Raw genomic sequence first — 20,763 nt, forward strand, 5'->3', positions numbered from 1 at the left:
TTATAGATCCATGCCATCTTTCTTCAGAATTAAAAAGATAAACACGTCACCTGAGCTACGCTACAATTATTAAATTTTCATTATTTTCGATGGAATATAAAAATACCCCCTTGGCTTATAATGGGTTAATCGTTCTCCTTCACGGATTGGTAACCATATTACTCGATTTTGATATTCCGTCGAATATTCCCAGCTATATAGCACATTTAGCCATGCCCACATAATTTTTTACGATTAATGAATCAATTTTCAACTTGACTAGCCTATTCTAAATACTTGCTTTTATTGGATTTCTATATACCGTTGAAAAAAATTTAATAGATTGGTGAAATTTTTACCTATTTGCATCTGGTCTCGAAACGCGTTATTATATTTTTGATGTGTCAGCGGGCGCGACGCACCAGGGCTGCACTAGCTATCGATTGGCACCTCACAAGAAATTAAATGTAAATAAATTTTTCTGTTGTGAGCTGGCAAATGGAATATTTTTTCTCTTGTTATTCTAAAACGAAAAATCAAATAGAATCTCCAAGAAAAGTGGTGACAAGTGTAAGTGAATTTGATAATTCGATCGTGTTTCGGCTTGAACGTGTGACTGCCAGCAACACAGGCGTCGCCTTGTGACTGTCAAGCTCGAGCTGTATTTGCTTTAAATTTCTTCGGAGTTTCTAAATTTGGTACGGAGAATCATTCGCCAAAATGCATCCAGGACATTTTGAAGTTAGCGAAATCACCGGGTATTGGAACTTCCTGTTGAGCGTGAGTAAGATTTTCTGGTGGCTCTACTTTCGCATACAACTTGCCGACTCTTTGGGTGGAATATTTTTGTTTCAGATCGATTGGAGGGATCCCTGGCTTATTGGATTGATTTTGTTGCACCTGCTCACCACCACTACGGCCCTACTCAGCAGGAGCCACAACAATATTCAAGTTGTTCTTTTCCTGGTACTTTGTACGTTGAGATTTCCATTTAATTTCCCTGTGCGATGTACACGTCGCGTCACCCGATTCCCGCACAATCTGCAACTTAACTTCTGTTTCGTTTTTCAGTGTCGGCGGTCTATTTCAGCGAAAGTATCAATGAGTATGCGGCACGTAACTGGAGCTCCTTCTTCAGACAGCAGTACTTTGACAGCAATGGCCTGTTTATATCGACGGTTTTCTCCATTCCCATTTTGCTGAATTGCATGCTGATAATTGTGAGTGCAGAGGATTACTAGAAAGCCACGAAATGTCTTCTATAGAGTATATTTTTAGGGCACATGGCTATATAATTCCACACAACTGATGGTCGTTCTGAAGACGGCCCAAATAAAGGAGCGCGTGCGACAGCAGCACAGGAACCCACCGGATGCGCAACGCCTCAAGGCGGAATAGCATTTAACAGAATTGTCATATACAATTTGAAAGAGCTGTAAAAACCAAATACATTTTAAGTTTATTTTTCTCCCGCTCATTTTTGTGAATGTCGATTACTAGTCGATTGTGGCTCATTTTTTGTTCACCAGGTGGCGCTTGGCATCATTAGAAGCGGCGGAAGCAACAGTGGCGTCCAGCGGAATTAGGACAGCTTCAAAGCGGATGCCTTAAAATGGAACCACATTTGTGCGGACCGTCATCAATATCGATTGAGTCGATTGAGCCATGTCCGTCTCTCTCCCTTACACATTCATTGTCATGCATGATGTGGGCCCCCTGGCGGAGTGGAGCCATACTGACTGATTATCGGGTATAAATGTAGTCGCGGCGATAGTCCACAGCGCACCTTTCAGAAGGCAGTCAAGTGTCACTAATATTTCCCAAATTCTGTCATACCCCCACCTGTAACTCTCTTTTCGATCACAAATGGGACGTCACTGATCTCTGCTAGCCTTGCGGTGTCGCACGATAGATTCTATTGTATTTACTACTGATCTTAATGAAATTTGAATACATTTTTAGCGGGGAAAGATGCAACACTCAAAGCCTGTTCAGCATCCAGATGTGATGAAAAATTTATAATTTTCCAAAACACAATTTTAATCAGGCTTAATTTGATTTTAGTCGTCCACATTAATGTCCAAGTAGGAGTGAACTGTGCCTCTCCACACACCCTCGGTGATGAATTTGATAATGAACATGTAGCTCCCTTTGGGTACGGGCACTTTGGAGAACATTTGATCATCCAAAACAAAGTCTTTCAGAATAACATCGTGCTGCAAAGAGCCAGAGCAAAAGGAGAGTCAAACATGAGGATAATTCAATCGGAGCACTCACATTGATGGGGCAAGTGTGATTCATATTGATGAAGGGCAACATGGCCCCATAGAAGTAGTAGAAGACATGAAGGGGATTCGGGTGCTTCATGTAGTGGCAAAAGTTCAAGGTAACGTTAAACAGGAAAGGATGGTAGCCGGTGAGTTTCCTCCAGACGCTGAAGTTGACTGACACCTTCCGAATTGGTAGTTTAAGGATTTTCATGTGGAGATTAGCTCCGATAATGCCAGGCCGCAGCTCCTTCAGGCGACATACAGGAATCACCGCATACGATGGATCCAGTGTTTCGCATGTAATGTTTTTATGTTGAGTCCGAATGTCTCCGATAGTCGCCATTATGGCACATGCCAGGAGCACCGATATTACTGAGAACTTCATGGGTGAAGGTTTATTCTCAAAATGAATTTTTTTTCGATCGCAGGGAGGAATTCGTTTTTGCACAGTAAAATCATTACCTCCTAATTTGATCGTTGAACTGTCACTAACTGCCTTTCGATCAGATATTAGTGACTTGAACTAATATCCACGCAGTTTCGCAGCTACGCACGTAATTCCCGACAAAGAGTGTGTGAGAGAGACAGAAAATGAGGGCATGGACGGCGTTGTGTAGCAACCGAAAGTTGATTTATGTATTCTGGCTCTATTAATAATCATATCTGATCCAGATTCGTCAATTTGCGTTTTTAGTTTTTTATTATCTTAAAAATATTTGATTGACATGGCTATATCGACTAGGCTATTTATGCTGATCAAAAATATATATACTTTATGGGGTCGGAAACGCTTCCTACTGGGAGGTATAAGTGTCCATGATGTCGTCATCTGAAGGAAACTGTGTTCAAAAACCTCATTGTAGACCCCAATATAACCCTTGCAAGATGACGGCGCCAATATTTTCATTCGAATTATGAAGAAATTCGATTTTTGGAAGTTCCAGTTCAGTAAATTTTAACGTAATTGCTTCCTAAACGCTGTTGCCCCCCGTTTAAGTTTGAAATATAGAAAATTCAAGTTACAGAAAAGGGAAAAATCAACTGTACTCCTTTCTCATTTTTAGTACAGCGTATAAAAGGAATATTTTTGTTGACGTTGTTTGTTTGTGTATTGAAATACTCTCCACAAAAATTACGAATCTTCAAGAACTTTAGCGCAGTTCAGGGAAATATATCGTGGTTTTTCTTTGTAAGTAAAGAGGAAGAATAGGATGAATCTACAAGAAGAATTCACAAACAGGATTTGGCGCAAATTTACTCCAGCTGTTTATCTGTTTAAATAGAGGGCGGTAAAAAGAGCTAAGTTTGTTTTTTCATCGGTATATTTATGGTATTTCTAAGGGCTAGCCGGGCACACTGCTACTCTCTCCTGCAACGAAAAAATGAGTTGTAATTTTGAATGGGCTTTAAAAAACGGGTACGGATAACAGTCAAAAACAGCCAAGAAAAATTGCAATTAAACCTCACCTCATGTTTAGGACATATTAAGCAAAATGGGTGGATTTTACCTTGCACTCGTTGCATTTTTCGGTCTGTTTTTCCTTACCATCTTCTTCCACCCATTAATACCTCTTATATACCACATTATAACCAGTAACGAGTAACGTATGTCAGAATTGTTGTTGTCTTGACGACGTCGACGTCGCTGCGCTGCGCCAAAACCAAAAATCCAAGAGAGCGAGCGTCAGGGTGACCAATTTCATAAATCTATTAAATTTAATTTTTTTTTAGGTATATTTAAGAAGAAAAGATATAGAAACTTCTATACGTAGTTTTTTTGAATTTTCGCTATCTCAAATCGTGCTTCCGTGCATCATTCATTCCAATGGATTGCATTTAAATTCTTGTCGTTCATTACTTTCAAACAATTTCTATTTGGCGCGCACCACTCGGCTCTTTTTGCTCTCTTCAAACGTTGCTCTTTCGCGGTTGTGTTTCAAAACAACAATAACAAAATTGGCTCAATTTCTTACATTTTTTGTTGACGTTTTTTGTTCAATCCTTGTTTTAGACACAACCCAAAAAAATAAAGGGAGTATTTAAAATTAGCCAATATTATAGACAAAAAAATTATTGATTCATTTATCGGCTAATACTAGTCCTAGCTAGTAATATTAAACCGAATATCATAAACAAGGAATATGTATGATGGAAAAGAATAATTCACAAATTTTGATAACTCGTTAATATATTTGCGGTATATTTTGAAAATGAGACGGTATATTTTGGTATCAGACGGTAAGTATAAAAGTAAGTATAAAATATACTTATTAATGGGTCCGCGGTCACACTGGTGTGTCAGAATTGTTGTTGTTGTTTTTCCGACGTCGACGTCGCTGCGCTGCCAAAACCAAAAATCCAAGAGAGCGAGCGGTGGTGCAGCGCGATGTTTTTAAGCAAAACTTGGTAAACAAATTCGTTGATAAGATATATTCGCTGGCCGACGTCAATTCTCGTGCGAAAGTCTATCTGCCTCTCCCCCCCTTTCTTATCTCATCCGAAAGTGTATATGTGTTCCAGCGCGGATTAAAACTCGGCTCTGCTCCCCCGCTCTCCCGCGTACGTGCGTGTTCGTGTGTGTGTGTAAAAAGAAGTTTATTGGCTTAACATATTTTACAAAGGGCCAAAGGGCGCAGCCTCTCTGACAAGTGAAGTTTTTGCAGACTGAACAGCAGGTGAAAATTAATTCCCAACAAAATAAGAGAGCGAGTTACAAGAAGTGAAGAAGAAGCAGCTCAGCAGCAACTCCATCGACGACGCGCGGGGCAAAAAGTGACGCATAAGAAACGTTGCTAATTACAAAAGGTAAACAACAAAAAACAGAAGACACAACAATAGTAATGGCAAACTCCCGCGTTCTTCATTTAGCGCAAATTGCTCAATTTTCATTCCTCCTTTGACGCAGGCTGCGTAGTAGAGTTTTCCCGTTATTGTGTGCGACGCAGCGAAAATGTTCATTCATAAAAAACAGTCCACCCCTCACACGCCCCCCCTCCCCCTTGTCTGTGCAGTTGCTTTTGTCTGGAAATAGTTCAGAAATATTTGTACCGAATAAATTGTCATGCCACGCCCCGGAGCCTCCGCCTGCCTTCCCATCGTTTCCATTTCGTTATTCAATTGGGTTTATCGTGGCAGGGGAAGCTAAATTGAGCTTTAACTTATTTTTGCGAAATTTTCATTAGGCACGAAAGATTTTCAAAGGCGATTAGATCAGATATTGGCCCCGTTGCCATATGGCAGACTGTCGGTCTGGTGATTAATTAGGCGAGAAAGATATCATCGCTTTGGGGGTCGAACCTGGAAATACCCTTGCAGATATAATGGCTTACAGGGCGAATAGAAACCATGGAAAACCAGGTATAATTATTTAATGGTTCGGATTTGATTTGAATGTAAAAATAAACGGGTATTATGCGACAGAATTGTCCTTATTGTTTTTCAGCCAAAGTAAGGGCTGTGCAGCACTTTTATAACTCCTACCATATTCTATCGTACCTCCACTAAGAAATGTAATATGGTTTTCTGTATCCACTGCTGCTTGATCACTAAAAATGCTGAGTTCTCGTAAGTACGAGAAGGTTCTCTGCGTTTCAAACTTATGAGAAATACCGTAGGACCCCCCGAAAAGAGTATGATAAATAATTCGATTTCGTCATAAAGTTGTGGATGAAATGTCATTTTTAATTGGGGCTGGCCCCCCCATCGTCCGATAGGGCACCCATCGGAACATTCCAGCGCTTATCGGCTGCAGAGCGCATTTCCTCACCTTGAGCCACAATATCCATTCGTCAATATTGAAAAGGAAAACAATCGTATCGAATTTATGGGCAAGATGTCGCCAAAATGCAAAAGTCAAGCAAAATAAATATACAAAAAAAAACAAAACAATCAAAATAACTCGGTGACATCATTTTGACTAATCGCCAATTTTAGCATTTGAAAAACGGCGGCTGCTGCTCAGCACCCATCTCCACTGGCCAGAAAGAGACAGTCTCGGCGGGTGGAGAGGTGAGAGGCAACGAGAGCGGGGCCCTCGGCTCACACGAAGAGCAGGTGCTAAGCCGAAGGCGCCGACGAAATGTAGAATCAAGCCCAGCCGACACGAGCCGAGCGTTGGAATTCCAACACCTACACCCAGAAGCGTACGTTGTACATCTATAAACAAGCAATAAATAGATCGTTTGAGGGTGTGCGTGTCACTTGATAGTAGAAAATTTCACTTTCACAGAATTGCATAGATTATTTCACTATCGGAATTCGCATCAAATGAAACGTAGGCACTATTTATATCAATTATAATAAATCAAAAGTGGAATTAGTATGGAATTAATGATTGTACGCGGTAAATGGGTAAACAAACAAACAAAATGTGGCTATACATATGAATACTCGATGAACGATGGTTACCCACAGCTATTCGATGTTAGTCTTCTATTGTTTGTTACTTAATTGATTCCGTTCTCTGATTACAAATTGTTTTCTTGATAGCATCCTTTGACCTTCCGTTGAATTCAATTAGCTTCAACATATTTGGTGGAATGGCGGATGCGTTGGCGGGGGCGGGGGCTGGGGCGGGCGCCCAATGCATTGGGAAACATTCCTCCAGTTTGATCTAGCTCGTTGATACGCTCCCAAACACACGGATGGGATAGCCTAGTTTCTTTTGGTTAATTTTGAGAGCGACGAGCAGTGCTCCAGATTCCCAGATACTATTTCTGAGTGAGTGCGGCACACGTTGGCGGTTGCTTGAGTTCGGTGTTGGTTTGGTGGAAATGTTGTGAGAAGCTAAATGAGGCGTGACATGAAAAAATAAAGCACACATACACAACATAGAGCGAGAGTGAGAGAGCAAACCACCCACAACATGACAACAACAATGGGAAGAGAAAGAGAACAAAGGGAACCGAAACCGAAACAAGAGGGCCACGCCACGGAGTAATTTCGGCCTAGAAACATTGCTCTGCTCTGCCACAACTTGTCCCCAAAACCAAAGAAGCAAATGAAACACAAAGAAAGTCAAGGCTCCGGGAGTCGCAGCAGTTGATACCCTTGCCGGGTCTTTCGTTCAGTCTTGTTCCTGCTGCAAACATCTGACGAAAATTGGAATACCGCCGTGGAAGAGTATACGAGTTGAAAGTGCAACCTCCATCGCGACCACGAGAGCGTGAAGAAAGGAAAAGTGGGAGTGCAAGGGGATTTATGAGAGGGGCCATCAGAGAGTGAGAGGATGGAATAGACAATTAACCCTTTTTTTGTCTGCTGTTTTGTCTTGCTTTGAAGTCGTTCAAGTCGTGCAATGGGAGGATGGGCCAAACGGGGGGGCAACAGGGTCACAGAACTGGCGCCTGTCCACTCTGTGTGCTTTAATTAGTTTATAAAACAAGAGACCGAGCTAAATGCAATAAAAATTAATCGTTTATGCCCGTAATCGCATTTACTCTGCTCTCCTTCGCCCTCCCGGACTGTTCCGAGGCCATATCCAAGAGCCATTCATGTATGGCGAGAGGGATTTCCATTACAGGCGCTGGCTAAACGAGATTGCAGACAAGTGGAGCGTGAAGCCTCCCCGCCTGAAGCAGGCCCCGGATGGATCAGGAGGATGGTTATTTTTAGACAGAACCGAGTACACCTTTCCCGGAATCCACACCAATACTCGTTTCACAAACATTTTCAGATTACATTTTCACAAGAGTCCCAATTTGCACACACAGTAAAGTCCAAACTCCTTATAGATCCATCAGATGTAGGATCTACAGCAGGGCTGGCCACACGTTCCGAGGCCACTAGAGCAAATCACACAGCAGCAGGAGCAGTTGCCACAGCAGGTTCCACAGCTTTCGCCATAGCAGGGGCCCCCGCACGGTCCGGAACAGGGGCCACGATAGGCCCCACAGCTCGACTTCAGGCTTCTGGTGCAGTACCAGCGACGACAGGCTCGACAGAAGCGTCTGCAGCAGGGCATGATCTTTGGCTAATCAGGGGTATAACGTCAATCAATCGGAGGGACTACCATCCAGGACTCACCTTATGGGCTCTACTGTGGGCGGAAATTGGGAAAGTCAGACTGGCCCGAAACTATTGTTAGTTGTAGATTTCAATGTCTACTTGATGATTTCCATATACAAAACAAAAACTCACGGAAACAGGGAAATATCCATCTAAATCGTTTCATCTTTTGCTTTTGTTTGTAAACATATTTGTGGGAAAACCACAAATATTTAGAAAATGAACTTCCGCTTTAGAAAAACGTGCCAATAATTGAATTTATTGTTTACAGTACGATATTTATTGCTGTTTATTGGTTATTGAGGAATTTGAATGGGGCTGAAATCGAATCAATATTAAATGGTGAAACGCCTATTGAAAATCGTTTTATGAGCAATTTAAATCATTAATATTTCTCCCAGAAGAGAATTCAGAAATAATTTCTTTCTTTCTCTGATTTCTTTTTTGGAATCTTATGTCATAAGCTGCATTGATTATTGAAAATCTCGGACAATTCCATTATCTGCGACAGTTTGCATTTTAAATCTCATTATGGATTTATGCAAAAACTAAGAAGAAAAAAAAGAATGTAAGAATGAACGTCAAATAAGCGAAACGGAATGCCAGACGATTGGGTAGTAGAGGTGGGTCTTGGTCTAACCACTCGTGTCCACTTTAGCCCTGGCCCGCATTGATTTGTTCTACGTTTCAGCTGCGGCTTGTGCTTGTCAGTTTTCTTTGCCGCAACCTCTTCGAATTCGGTTTCAAATTCCATTTCCATTCCCATTCCCATTCCTATTCCCATTCCGATTACAGTTGATTGACTTGCCTGTGGTCGCTGACGTGAGCAGCAGAGAGCGGGAGAGCGGGTGAGCGGGTGAGCGGCAGAGAGCGGCCCGATGCCAAAAGATTGCACAGAAATTGCACAATTATCTCTGCCCCCAAGGCACAGACAGACAGCGAGAGACAGACATTGAAACGAAGTACTGTATATCTTATCGTCTGCGGTCTATTTGCTTTGCAGATCGTTATCACTGGCCGTCTGCCTGCCTGACTGGCTCGGGCCTCCAAATAGATCGTGAAATGAGAAAAACTGCCCACACGGAATGCTGTTTATTTGGATGTTCCATTTCGTAAGACATTTTGTGTGTGCGCCCCGCGTGGGCAAAGTTTCGAGTGGGAAAAGCCCATGCGGTCACCCCTACCCGCCACCCACCCTTCATTCCGGCCCTCTGTTGTTTTCTTTTCGAGTGTCTGTGTAAAATACTTTGGCATACATTTTGTTGTTGGACTCGTTTGGGCAATTAGCTGACCATTTACAAAAGGTTGCAGCTTGAATTTTCTATGGGTTTTCCACGCACAATATCTGAGGTTTGTTTATGCCAAAAATGGGGCGTGACTCCTCTGACTGGGTCACAAATTGTTAGATAGAATTGTTAGAATCGTTCACTCATCTGTGCTAATTATACAAGGGATTGTCATCGGTTGGATTGGATGGATCATTCATTGTCTGAGGGGCAGTTGTCACACCCCGAGAGATCTATATCTGTCCAAAGCCAACTCAATCTCCTCCTATCTCGCTTGCTAAATTGCTTACCCAGATATTATTTGCATATTTCGAGAGGAATGTGTAACTGGTTGATTTACGGCGTGGGCGGGTGGCTGCAGGTGCGGGCCTTGAACCAATAGACGTGCTAATTTGCTTATTCAGTTTGTAGCTTGGAAAATGTATTTATTCAAAGTGGAAATTTAGATTTTATCCATCACTTCGTCTGCTTCTGGCAATGCCAGCAAACAGCCTCTCCCAACAGGAGGAGTAGCGGTAAAGCCAAGAGAGCCAAAGCCAAAGCTTTGCCAAAGCGAACGAGAGAGCGCCTTTAAAGTTTGGCGAAGAGAGCCGCACACTGCGCAAATAAAGTAACCCAACACCGATCTGGCAGACTGCAGGGCATCACGCCTTGCACTCTCTTTTCTCACACAGTGTGCGCAAGACGGAGCTTATCGCATTTTGCATATGCCTCTGTCCCGCTTTCGCTCACTCACTCGCCCATGACCTTGGCTGGCGGCCGATCGACTGCGCTGCGGTTTTGCACCAGTCGAATCTTTTAGAGATCCATAGATAAAGTAAACTCTTGCAGCGATGGACGCCCGGCTGCAACAAAAACATCAAACAAGCAACGCCCCAACTGGGGCTCAAGGCCTAATGCCACGGCGGGGGGGGCTCATTCCCACGAAATCCCCATAGTGCTTGTTTTCTGAGTCCCTTTGGTAATCCTTGAGAGGCAGCAACAGCGGCATCCGACGACTAATGGGGCTTTGTGGCGTTCGGGAATGTGCATTTGCATTTCGCATTTACCATTTGAGTTGTTGTAAGTGGCACAGGCAGCGCACCTCCCTCCCCCCCTTGGGGCTCCCTACAGTGAATGCTCCCATTTGTGCACTGCACACATAATTACTCCGTGTGCATTCTGACGAGGATGATGACAGTTCTTAGCCTCTAACTGGGACACAACTTCCTTCCAGCTTGTGCTTCTGATTCTGTTTTCTTGTTTGTTCTTTTTTTTTTGTGACGTGGCACATCGTCATCGTCACCGTCACCGTCTCCGTCATCTCTCCTTCGTTTTGTTTGAAGAGTTTTTGTTGTGTTCATGAACTAATTTCAGTTGGTTTTTCCTGGCTAGCATGGGATCCAGAGGTGGGTCTGGGACTGGCTGTGGAAAAGCAATCAATTATGACTTTTGGAGCATATGTACCTGCATGCCTGTGTGCAAAATTACAGGCACATCCCCGTACAGTGCATCCCCGAAAACCAAGGACTGATTCACCACGAGCACAGGCAGATGGGCCCTGTGGTTCATCTATCGAGAGTACACTGTGCTTGTGTATATCGAAGTTTGGCTAAATTTTTCAATTAAGACCGTAGCACTACCAGTTAGTATCTGGCTGCTCCAGCCTTCGGTCTCCTTTGGCTTGCCGCCTGAAAACAGAAAGGTTATTGCACGGCCTGCGATTTCAGTCGATCATCATTTTTGCCAGACATGCAATCCACTTCTGGCACGAGCTCTGTTCTGTCTGCCTGTTGCCTCGTTCCAGAACGGAAAATCAGGAATTTTTCACGGAATGAAATGAAACGAAACGAAATGCCTTTCCCCCGTGCCACCCGTCCTCCGGTGGCTCTCTGTGTGCGACTGAAATTGCAAATTATGTGCCCGGTTATCATCGGTGGGGTTCTGTTCGCCGCTTTGATTTCTCTGGCACGCAAATGGAACACAGCCAGGACGAACAGGACACCCAGATCCGGACACGGACACGGACAACTTTCTACCGAAACTTGTTTAATTTCTGTTGCGGGAAAAAGCGCAAAAACAAAGCAAAGGCAATGCAGAGGGAAGAACTTTGAAATCTTTTGATGCAGGTCCCTGGACACGCCATCGTCCGTGTTGTCCCCCATAACCCCTCCCTCCCCCCCCCCCCCCCACCACATAGTTCATCTATGCGGTTTTTGCTCCGGTTTTTGCTACGTTTTTCTGCTCCGTTAGTAAATTGAGCATCTACGTGAGCTCCTGCTCCTGCTGCTGCTACCTGCTCGGCCCCCCCCCTCGCAGTCGGGTTCATTTGGGGTCACTCATGCAGTGCATGGATGAATGCTTATTTAATGACGAATCCTTCAATGTCCCCTGCTATTCGGGAAAAAGGAATCCGCTTTGACAGCTAAAGTTAATTATAACTTTTCGTAATCTCGTTTAAATCTTTGTATATTAAGAGTAAAGGTAAGTCAGTAAAGTAGAGCAAAGGCAGAGTAAAGTCGAACTTCTCCATAACGAACTTCCGTACAGTGAAGTTTTCTATATAACGAATCTATTTCCAAAACACGGCAATTTTTTTCGGTTTTCAGTAGGTTTTGATCTCCTTACAACCAATTTCCTCATAGCGAATATATTTGTACTCAAAATGAGTATAGTATCCGTCCGTCTGTCCCTATGAGCGACTAGTTCTCAGAGACTATACGAGCTAGAGCAACGACATTCTCTATCGAGACTTCTGTGATATGACACTATTAAAAGTGTACTTTAAAGCATACAAAATGACCATATCTACCAGCTTTCCGAATCTGGATCGGATTGGATCATTATTATAGTCAGAATGAAGAAGGCCATTTCATTCTCTCTCGCTCTCTAAAACACTCGTTACCTGGTCTGCTGTGCCTGTTGCGGTTATAAATGTACAGTTCCGGCCGTAGCAGCTACTCACAATGTTCCCTCTCGTTGGCCCTACGCCTGTACGATCTCCCTACTGAAATTATTTTAATTGTTCGTTTCCTACCAAACTTCCCGAACTATAAATGTGAAGCCATAAGTTTTCAGTTTGTAGAGGCAAAGGTAGAGGCAGAGGCAGAGGTGATAGCCAGCTAAGTTTCGAAGCGTACGAGGGAGAAGGCAAGGGAATTCGCTGTGGCATAGGGACACTCGGAGTTTGAGGCAAGTGGTTGGATGGCAAGATGATTGGAGATGTATTGGCTTCCCTTAACAGCCTTGAAGCCTTATGGAAGTTCGACTGTATTCGTTGCTTGATAGCCTCTCTATTTTGCTGCTCTTTTGCTATCGTAATGGAAGGTACTGACAGCTTGATAGATTTTGAGCGAAGGTCTCTTTGATATTTCCTCCTGATTTATATACGATATTTACTCCCCGCCCCGCCACGCACATCACCCCATTTCCATGGAGCAAGATCCAATTGCAATTTCCTCCGGTAATGAAATTCGAATCTGTGGCCATCGACGCAACGTTTGCTGGCTGAAAGTTGCAGCAAAAGTTCTCGTCAAAGTGTCGTCTGCAGAGCAGAAAAGTTTTGCGGCATGCTGTCCAGATTAAATCCACTTAAATGGCGACTAAATAAAACAGGCAAGAAATCTGCATGAATTGTGGCCCAAAAGCAGCCACAGCCACAGCCACAGCCAAAGACCTGGAAACAATTGCGGTTGGGAGGGCACAAAAGTGGCAATTGGGGAAATCCCATTTAAAGGGGGGAAACGTGGGGGTACGCTGAGGTGTCATGAGAACATTTTGCACTGGAATTTATATGCATATATGTATGTGTGTGTGTGTGTGCTATTTAGTATGTATGCATATGCTGACAACGACAGAAAAAGAGAATTTTTTAGTGCAGGGTTCTCTGAATGACACAAATAGGGGTCCTCCTTTGCCCTCTGTGTGTAATCGGAGGGCGGCCACTTGGCACAAACTCGTCCGAGAGGAGCAGGATGTCATCGCTCTGGGGCTAGGAGAAGCGGCGTGAACGGGATCAGGAGCAGTGGCAGGAGTCCCAGCTGCAGCAGCAGCAGCAGCAGCAGCAGCCCCTGGCAATGCGGAATTCCCTCACCACGCAACGCTCTCCTTCCCTCTCTTTGTGCACTCTTTCGCTCTCTCTCTCTCTCCCTCGCTCTTGGTCTTTCCTTCCTGACCAAAACTCGAAATTATTCAGCCAGGTCTTTCTTGTTGCATACTTTCGTGCGCAAATATTTGCAAAGCTCCCCAGCACTCGCTTCGTGCCCGGCGAATACGTGATTGTGTGTGTGTATGTGGGTGCATATGTGTACACTGAGAAAAAAAACAGGTACTGTACACTCTAAAAGTGCGGCTTGAGCTATTTTTGTATCATTTTTCATTTGAAGAATAAAAACTTGTATTTTTATTTCGTTCAGTGTTTGTTATGTGTTCCTATTTCGTATGCCCAAGTGGTGGGAAAGAAGAGCGCCTTCTGAGTCATTTTCATCATCATCATCATCACCATCACCAGTGGCATCCTGGGCCTCCTGCTCCTCGTCCTTGGTCGGCCTCATCAACTCCTCATCTTTCACACAAAAAGTTTGCAGTTTTGGAAATTGAATTCCGTTTTTGGTCGCCCCCCATCTGGATGGCGGGCAGGAAAAGGAAGCAGCATTTAAATGGAAGGACTTCTTTAAATTGGCCGGCAAAGGACATCACAGCATAGCATAGCACCAGATGTATGTACATATGTGCGTTTTGTGAGACAGAAACTGAAACCAGATCTGCAAAGAAAAGTTCTCCGATTACTCGTTGCTCTTCATTTATTTTTCGAACGAGCACGATGACTCACAGGCGGTGTTTTTCTCCTTTTGTCAAGGACATTTCAAGTTACTTTTTGAGGGGCAGGCAACTGGGACTGGACCCTACTCTGGCACATGAAACTCTGTAGTTGCAGGGCCTCTACTTTGGCACCACTCTAATGAGTCGTGCAGCGATTGAATGATGCCTGATTGCTGTTTGGCTTAGTCCTAATCTGATTACCGGGTATTTTGCAATTCGAAATGCCTGTCCATATCCTTTTTTCCGCCCTGTGAGATGGAAAATCAATTGCAAGTCATGGAACGGGAGGCGTGATGCGACAGCAACTTCTGAAGTTCTTCGTTGCATGAATTATGCTCCCCATTCACTCGCATCCTTCGGACATGCCAAGGGACGGAGGAAGAGTGGAGGAGGGAGAAAAAGTGGGATCCTCTTGTCGATTAATTGGACTGGCAAAGCGGTTTATGGCGGCACAACTTTTGCGTGGGTGGCTGGATTATTAAATTTTTCATTGTTCCAATCACTGCCTGGAGAAAGGGGCGACGAAGGGGAGCCCTGCCTCTGTGGATTGCTCACTTCCACTTCCGGCGAATGCCACAAGGGAGCCGACGCGTGCCACAGCGCCCGGCGATGCTGTGGCTGCCGCCAGCCAGACGATAACGACAACGACAACGACAGCCCCCATTGGAGGATGTCGAAGGCAGACGCCAAACACAATGGAACATGTAATAAAAAATAGAGGCGGCAGCGGGAGCTGTATGTGTCCTGGGCCCCGACCCCCCCGCCACCCGCCCCGCGCCCAACCGATGACCCAGTTTGTTGGGGGGAAAGGGGGGCAACTATTATTATTATTGTGTTATATTATAATAAGTAATGTATGTGGCATACTTTTTAATTAAATCCACAGGCACATCAGAATGGAGCTGGAGCCGCGGGTGGCCATCCTGCAGGATCTGCGTCTACAGACCTTCGATTCCATACGCTTCGCCTCGTACAGGACGGCCTCGAAGCTGCGCTACATACAGAAGTCGACCAATCTCCATTTGGTGGACATATGGAACGTGATCGAGGCGTTCCGCGAGAACGGACTGAACACCCTGGAGCCGCAGAGCGAGGTCAGCGTGGCCCGTCTGGAGACCCTTGTCTCGTCGCTCTATCACAATCTGAACAAACGCCTGCCCACCGCCCAGCAGGTGCCGGTGGACTCCAAGGCGGGTCTCTTGCTCAACTGGCTGCTGGCTGCCTATACAAGGTGGGTCGTCACCATAGTCCCATGGCTCCATGATTCTCATTGTTCTCCTCCTTTTCTGCAGTGATAACTCGGGAAAGATACGTGTGTTCTCCATCAAGGTGGCCCTGGCCACCATGTGCTCTGGCAAGCTGGTGGACAAGCTCAGATGTGAGTAGGCTTCAGCTTCCCTCAAAGAGAGATCAGATCTCATCTATTGCGTTTGCTGCAGATATCTTTTCACAGATTTCGGATGGAGCCGGACAGCTGGTGGCCTGGAAGCTGGGGGAGTTCCTGCGGGAGGTGCTGGCACTGCCGGCGGCCGTCTACGAGTCGCCCACATTCCACTACAAGGAGGGGCTCGAGGAGGAGATCTTTCCGGCGGAGAACAAGGTGACGGTGAACGATTTTATGGCAACACTTATGTCCGAACCGGGCCCCTCGTGCCTCGTGTGGCTGCCACTGCTGCACAGGCTGGCCACCGTGGAGACGATTGTGCACCCGACGATCTGCTCTGTTTGCCACAAGGAAAACTTCACCGGATTTCGTTACCGTTGTCAGCGGTGCCACGCCTACCAATTGTGCCAGGAGTGCTTTTGGCACGGCAAGACATCGCTGAATCACCAAAACGATCACGAGGTCAAGGAGTACTCGAGCTACAAGTCGCCCAGCAAACAGATTGGTCACTCGCTGCGCAAGAGCTTCCGCTGTGTGCCCGAGAAGACGACGCAAGTGTTGCCACGGTTCCCGGACCAGCCCGAAAAGACCCTCAACCTGTCGCACATCGTGCCGCCCTCGCCCTTGCCCTCGCACAACGGTTTCAACGATCCCACGCTGGCCCTCGCCGGCGTCCACCACGGCCACCTCCCGCCCGGCATCTTCGACCGCTCCAGCACCCTCGACTCGCGGGCCACCGGCCGCAGCATAGACAGTGCCAACTGTACCGGCGGCGGTGGCGGAGGCGGCACCACCATCTCCCGGCTAGCCGCCGCCTCGGCCAACGATGAGGAGCATCGCCTGATTGCCCGCTATGCGGCCCGTCTGGCCCAGGAGAACCGAGCCGTAAGTAGCACTATCCATTGATCTTCAAAGCATCCACTCAGCCAATCTGTTATTCCCGCAGCCCTCGAATATGTCCGAGAGCGCCACGCCCATCGGCACGGACAACTCGCGGGCCCAGCGCGAGCTGATCGCCCAGCTGGAGTCGAAGAACAAGGAGATTATGCGGGAGATAGCTCGCCTGCGTCGCCAGCAGGAGACCGAGCAGATGGCCCCCGAGAATCCGGCTCTGATCAACGAGCTGCGTGCCCTGCGCCAGCGCAAGGGGGAACTGGAGGGCCACTTGGGTGCCTTGCAGGACTCGCGCCGCCAGCTAATGGAGCAGCTGGAGGGACTGATGCGGATGCTGAAGAACCAACAGACTGCCTCGCCCCGGTCCACGCCAAATTCGAGTCCCAGGTCGGGCAAGTCGCCACCCATGCCGGGCGGCGGAGGAGCCGGCATCCTGGGCACCTCGCCGATGAGTGCCCTGCATGCCCAGCAAATGCAGCACCCCATGGGGGGGCCCGGAGTGAGGGTCACCCAGCAGCAGATGATGCAGGCCCAGCAGCAGCAGCAGCAGCAACAACAGCAGCAGCAGGGACATGGCCACGGACCCTTCAGCCAGAGCCAGCTGGAGCAGCTCAATCTGATCAGCAGCGACATGCGCAGCGCCTTTGCGGCCAATGGCAGTGCAAGTGAGTAGGGAAGGATGGGAAAGGATTTAGGTGGCGTTTTGTGCAAAATTGATTGAAAGCTGATGGCAGAATTGGTTCACGCGACGGTTTTTGTTAAGGTCAAACAGTCGGATAGATATTAATATGTATTCTTCACTCAATGGCCCCTCCTCCGCAATCGGGGAGGGGCAACACCACCCCACTGTGGCACACCCACCACAACACACACACACCGTACACACCACAAATTCTTTGAATGCTTCGCCTTCGCAGCGCCACCGCCAATGCGCAGCACCAGTCCCAGTCCAGCCGATGCCGAGCTCAATGAAGCCGCCGATAACATAACCTCGGCCATATCCCATATGGTCAGCGACCTGAATGCAGGTAAATCGTTGGATCCGCCCACGCCCACGCCCCCGCTCTCCGCCTCACTCTTCTCACTCGCTCTCTCTCTGTGTCTGTGTCTGTGCTGATCCCCCGCTAAAGCTTCTCTGCTGATGAAGATTTGCTGTTACCGGCAGTTGCCTGGACTGCTCTTGCACCGCAATTAGAAGCACCCAAAATGGAATGATAATTAGTAGCACTTAGTAGCTTCTAGAGCCAAAACCCGCCACTAGCCACCTGCTCTCCTCTCACTCCACAATCACTCACCCACCCACCCACCCCCGCCTCGAATGGAATGCTTTTCTCTGTTTCTGTGTGCGTATGTTTTTGGGTCTCTCTCTCTCTCTCTTTGTGTTTGTCTATCGCTTTTGCAGGACGGGCAACGGGACATGGACAAGGCGGAAGCTCCCTGCCCCAGGCTCGTTTCATAATGCCGTTGGGTAAGTTGTCCTGGTCGCTGTCGTCGCTGCCAACGTCGTTGCCTTGCCCTCCTCCTGCTCCTTCTGCTCCACCTTCTTCGAGGCCTCCTTCTTTGAGCCTGAACTCAATTCTGTTTTTTTACTTTTTGTTTGCTTTTGATTTTAGATTATTTCCCAAATAGACGGCATAAGAAAAAATGCTGCAAACATTGAGTTGAATCCACCGCTCTACTTCTTCTCTGTTCCGTGGTTTCATTTCTTTTATCATTTTCCCTCATTTCTTGTATGTCAACTAAACGGGAAACCCAAAAAATTCAAAAAAAAAATCATTAAACTGAAAATATAAATAAAACCTTCAAGAATATCGACACATCGAGGGCGCCGAGTCCTCGGGCTCGAGTCAGTGCGAGTGCAACGAGTGCGAGTGCCAGGTGTATGAGGAGATCTTTCGCACCGACGGGGAGTACGAGTGCCAAGGGGCGCCACCTGACTCCGATTCAGATATGGATGATACCCGCCTGTCGCCGGTTCATTTCGATTACACCTTCGGCCTCGGCGACGAGCAGTCGCAGGTGAACCGCATTCTGGGCTATCGCAACCATCCCGAACTCTTCATCGACGATGACCAGGCGGGGTTCCCGGCCCTGCACGAGATCGGTGAGACAATCGATGAACTGCAGTTGATAATGCACGCTTATATCATGAAGTATAGTTTGAATATATAATCCGTTCGTCGTAGGTTACAAGATATAACCGTCGTTCAGGTAAAATATAGCCACAAAATATTCTTAGCCTTTGCTCTAGAGTCATCTTGAATCGCTCACTCACCCTCAACCCGCTCGCAGGTAGCTGTCTAGGTTCCACTCCACTCCACTCTATTCTACTCTATTCTGTTTAGATCTCATTACGGATGCACTATCAATCGTATCTCTATACATATATATCTATCTAGCTCTCCGTCAGCCCATTCTCGTTAGTTTAGATACACTCGTATTCGTGTTTCATGTGTTGGCTGCTTGTCTGAAAATCTGAAAGAGGAATCGAATGAATTATCTTTGTTTTGGTTCGTTCTGGTCTTATAAATGACACTTATGTTTACCGCAAACTTGATACAATTTCAGATTTCGACGAATCTCAATCATATAACCAAGAGTGGACCGAAAAGGTAAAGGATTTCGCTTCGAAATCCTCCTCAAACTGATTATTGACGTTGTTCTTGTCGCCGTATATCTTTACTTATGATTTGTACTCCTATTACTACTCGTACTATGCACTCGATTCAACAATCATACTCGTATATTTGATCTATCAACATATATATATCTCTCTATGTATATCCTGTAGCTAGTGTAGTTGAGTTCCCCTTTTCGATTGTCTTTGCATGCCAGAGTTTACTTGAATACGGCTATATCGTATGTTTAACATTTCAGTTCATCATATTTAATCGAAATTTCTCCCCTCCTCCCCGCAGGCAAATGCGAATAGCCAATGGCAGGAGCAGTTTGCACAATGGAGTCTTAATTCACAAAATAACTAATTCGTCTCAGTGGACCAGTGAGGGCAGAGCCGGATGGGTAACAGCAGCAGCAGGAATGCAATGCAGACATGCAGTCATGGAGTACACTGGAGTGCAGGAATACGAGGCAGCTGATACGACGATACGAAGAAGACGACTCTCGCTTAGCTTTTTACCCTAATTCTTATGTTGACTTAGAGCAATTTATTTATTGATTATTTTATGGAGTAGTCGTAGCCTACACTACCTTAATCCCTACAATTTATACTTTTGCGGAGTGGTATAATACACACATATATTTATATGATTATTTTATGCAAACACACGGTAGACAGTAAAGAAGCAATGAATAAGACTCGCAGTTGCACTGCACTTTTAAGTCGCAAATCTCTTGAATCTCGTGGAAACTTTCGATAGGAGAATGGATAGATCGAGGGTTTTTTTAATTTAGGTTTTTACGATTTCGTATTTGGCTTTTAGACTTTTAAGCGCCTCCGTAAGCGGATATTTATTAACAAAGTGAAAATCAAACACGTAATGCAAATACAAATACGATATAGACATTTAAAAATGTACTTAATACTAGATACTTGATATTTGTTGAGAAATCAAAAACAAATCTAAGCGCCTGATTCGTGGTAGGTCCAGATCGGCAATCCAATATAATGAATATGAAATATACACTTTGATATACGGTAAAGCCAATAACTATTTAAAAGAAAAGAAAATAAATTCCAATCCAATGTTGAACACTAAACCGAAACTAGGAGCATGAACAGCATCGCGATCCATTTCGATTTAATTTCTATTATTATCACTTTATAATATTCATTCATACAAAATGTTATACAATATAATCATATAAAGCATAGATCACGAGATAGAAAACGAAAACAAAAACCACAGAAATTTATAGAAAGTATACATTAAATACTGAAAAATATTACAAAATGAGAAAACTAAATAAAACCACATTTTAAACAATCAAACAAACAATTTTTTAAATTCCTTATTAATGCAATCAATGGCGCATCTTGTCCTCCTTCGATATTCAACACAGACGGAATAGATTGTTCACTATGCTGGCCGAACCAATTTAATTTCGTTTAAGCGTGAAGGGGAAAAGTTATGAGTCCAAGGTAATAAATAATTTTAAAATTTTAAAAATCTAAGTGTGTTTG

General features: G+C 45.3%; 3 protein-coding genes and 1 long non-coding RNA gene across 13 annotated transcripts; 2 read left to right on the top strand and 2 right to left on the bottom strand.

Moving 5' to 3' along the window:
- The first annotated feature begins 456 nt into the window (after window positions 1-456).
- Tmem18 (transmembrane protein 18) lies at window positions 457-1,441 on the top strand. The gene is made up of 4 exons (XM_001361514.4): window positions 457-759; window positions 835-952; window positions 1,051-1,199; window positions 1,258-1,441. The coding sequence occupies exons 1-4, from the start codon at window positions 700-702 to the stop codon at window positions 1,375-1,377; spliced, it is 447 nt and encodes a 148-aa protein (XP_001361551.2). The 5' UTR covers window positions 457-699; the 3' UTR covers window positions 1,378-1,441.
- A 370-nt stretch (window positions 1,442-1,811) lies between these two features.
- LOC6898781 (uncharacterized) lies at window positions 1,812-2,695 on the bottom strand. The gene is made up of 2 exons (XM_002138722.3): window positions 2,257-2,695; window positions 1,812-2,195 (listed from the first exon to the last, which is right to left on the bottom strand). Exons 1-2 carry the CDS (start codon window positions 2,632-2,634, stop codon window positions 2,040-2,042), a joined length of 534 nt encoding a protein of 177 aa, XP_002138758.2. The 5' UTR covers window positions 2,635-2,695; the 3' UTR covers window positions 1,812-2,039.
- A 1,841-nt stretch (window positions 2,696-4,536) lies between these two features.
- On the top strand, window positions 4,537-20,339 carry Dyb (Dystrobrevin). 10 transcript variants are annotated; one of them, XR_004468939.1, is made up of 11 exons: window positions 4,537-5,054; window positions 15,228-15,572; window positions 15,634-15,719; window positions 15,781-16,610; window positions 16,672-17,284; window positions 17,537-17,647; window positions 18,022-18,087; window positions 18,427-18,723; window positions 18,806-18,830; window positions 19,188-19,231; window positions 19,538-20,339. XR_004468939.1 is itself a non-coding variant. In XM_015184959.2 (10 exons), exons 2-10 carry the CDS (start codon window positions 15,238-15,240, stop codon window positions 19,601-19,603), a joined length of 2,448 nt encoding a protein of 815 aa, XP_015040445.2. In that variant the 5' UTR covers window positions 4,537-5,054; window positions 15,228-15,237; the 3' UTR covers window positions 19,604-20,339. The 10 variants fall into 10 exon arrangements, 8 of the variants coding, with proteins under 8 accessions (XP_015040445.2, XP_015040444.2, XP_015040441.2 ...); XR_004468938.1 differs by having other exon boundaries at window positions 18,427-18,830; window positions 19,538-19,615; XM_015184959.2 differs by lacking the exon at window positions 18,806-18,830.
- Window positions 7,902-8,384, bottom strand: LOC26532988 (uncharacterized). The gene is made up of 2 exons (XR_001452341.2): window positions 8,274-8,384; window positions 7,902-8,220 (listed from the first exon to the last, which is right to left on the bottom strand). It is a non-coding gene; the product is annotated as an uncharacterized lncRNA (long non-coding RNA).
- Window positions 20,340-20,763: the final 424 nt, after the last annotated feature.

This window comes from Drosophila pseudoobscura, chromosome 3 (genome assembly GCF_009870125.1).
Source record: "Drosophila pseudoobscura strain MV-25-SWS-2005 chromosome 3, UCI_Dpse_MV25, whole genome shotgun sequence".
NCBI lineage: Eukaryota > Metazoa > Arthropoda > Insecta > Diptera > Drosophilidae > Drosophila > Drosophila pseudoobscura.

Bases quoted from the DNA above. Each gene is read 5' to 3' on its own strand.
- Dyb (XM_015184959.2), top strand. From the start codon at position 15,238: ATGGAGCTGGAGCCGCGGGTGGCCATCCTGCAGGATCTGCGTCTACAG. The intron at 16,611-16,671 runs GTAAGTAGCACT...TTATTCCCGCAG, and splicing joins TGGCCCAGGAGAACCGAGCC to CCCTCGAATATGTCCGAGAG. The intron at 17,648-18,021 runs GTAAATCGTTGG...TCGCTTTTGCAG, and splicing joins GGTCAGCGACCTGAATGCAG to GACGGGCAACGGGACATGGA.
- Tmem18 (XM_001361514.4), top strand. From the start codon at position 700: ATGCATCCAGGACATTTTGAAGTTAGCGAAATCACCGGGTATTGGAAC. The intron at 953-1,050 runs GTACGTTGAGAT...TTCGTTTTTCAG, and splicing joins TGTTCTTTTCCTGGTACTTT to TGTCGGCGGTCTATTTCAGC. The intron at 1,200-1,257 runs GTGAGTGCAGAG...GTATATTTTTAG, and splicing joins TGAATTGCATGCTGATAATT to GGCACATGGCTATATAATTC.
- LOC6898781 (XM_002138722.3), bottom strand. From the start codon at position 2,634: ATGAAGTTCTCAGTAATATCGGTGCTCCTGGCATGTGCCATAATGGCG. The intron at 2,196-2,256 runs GTGAGTGCTCCG...GGCTCTTTGCAG, and splicing joins ATCACACTTGCCCCATCAAT to CACGATGTTATTCTGAAAGA.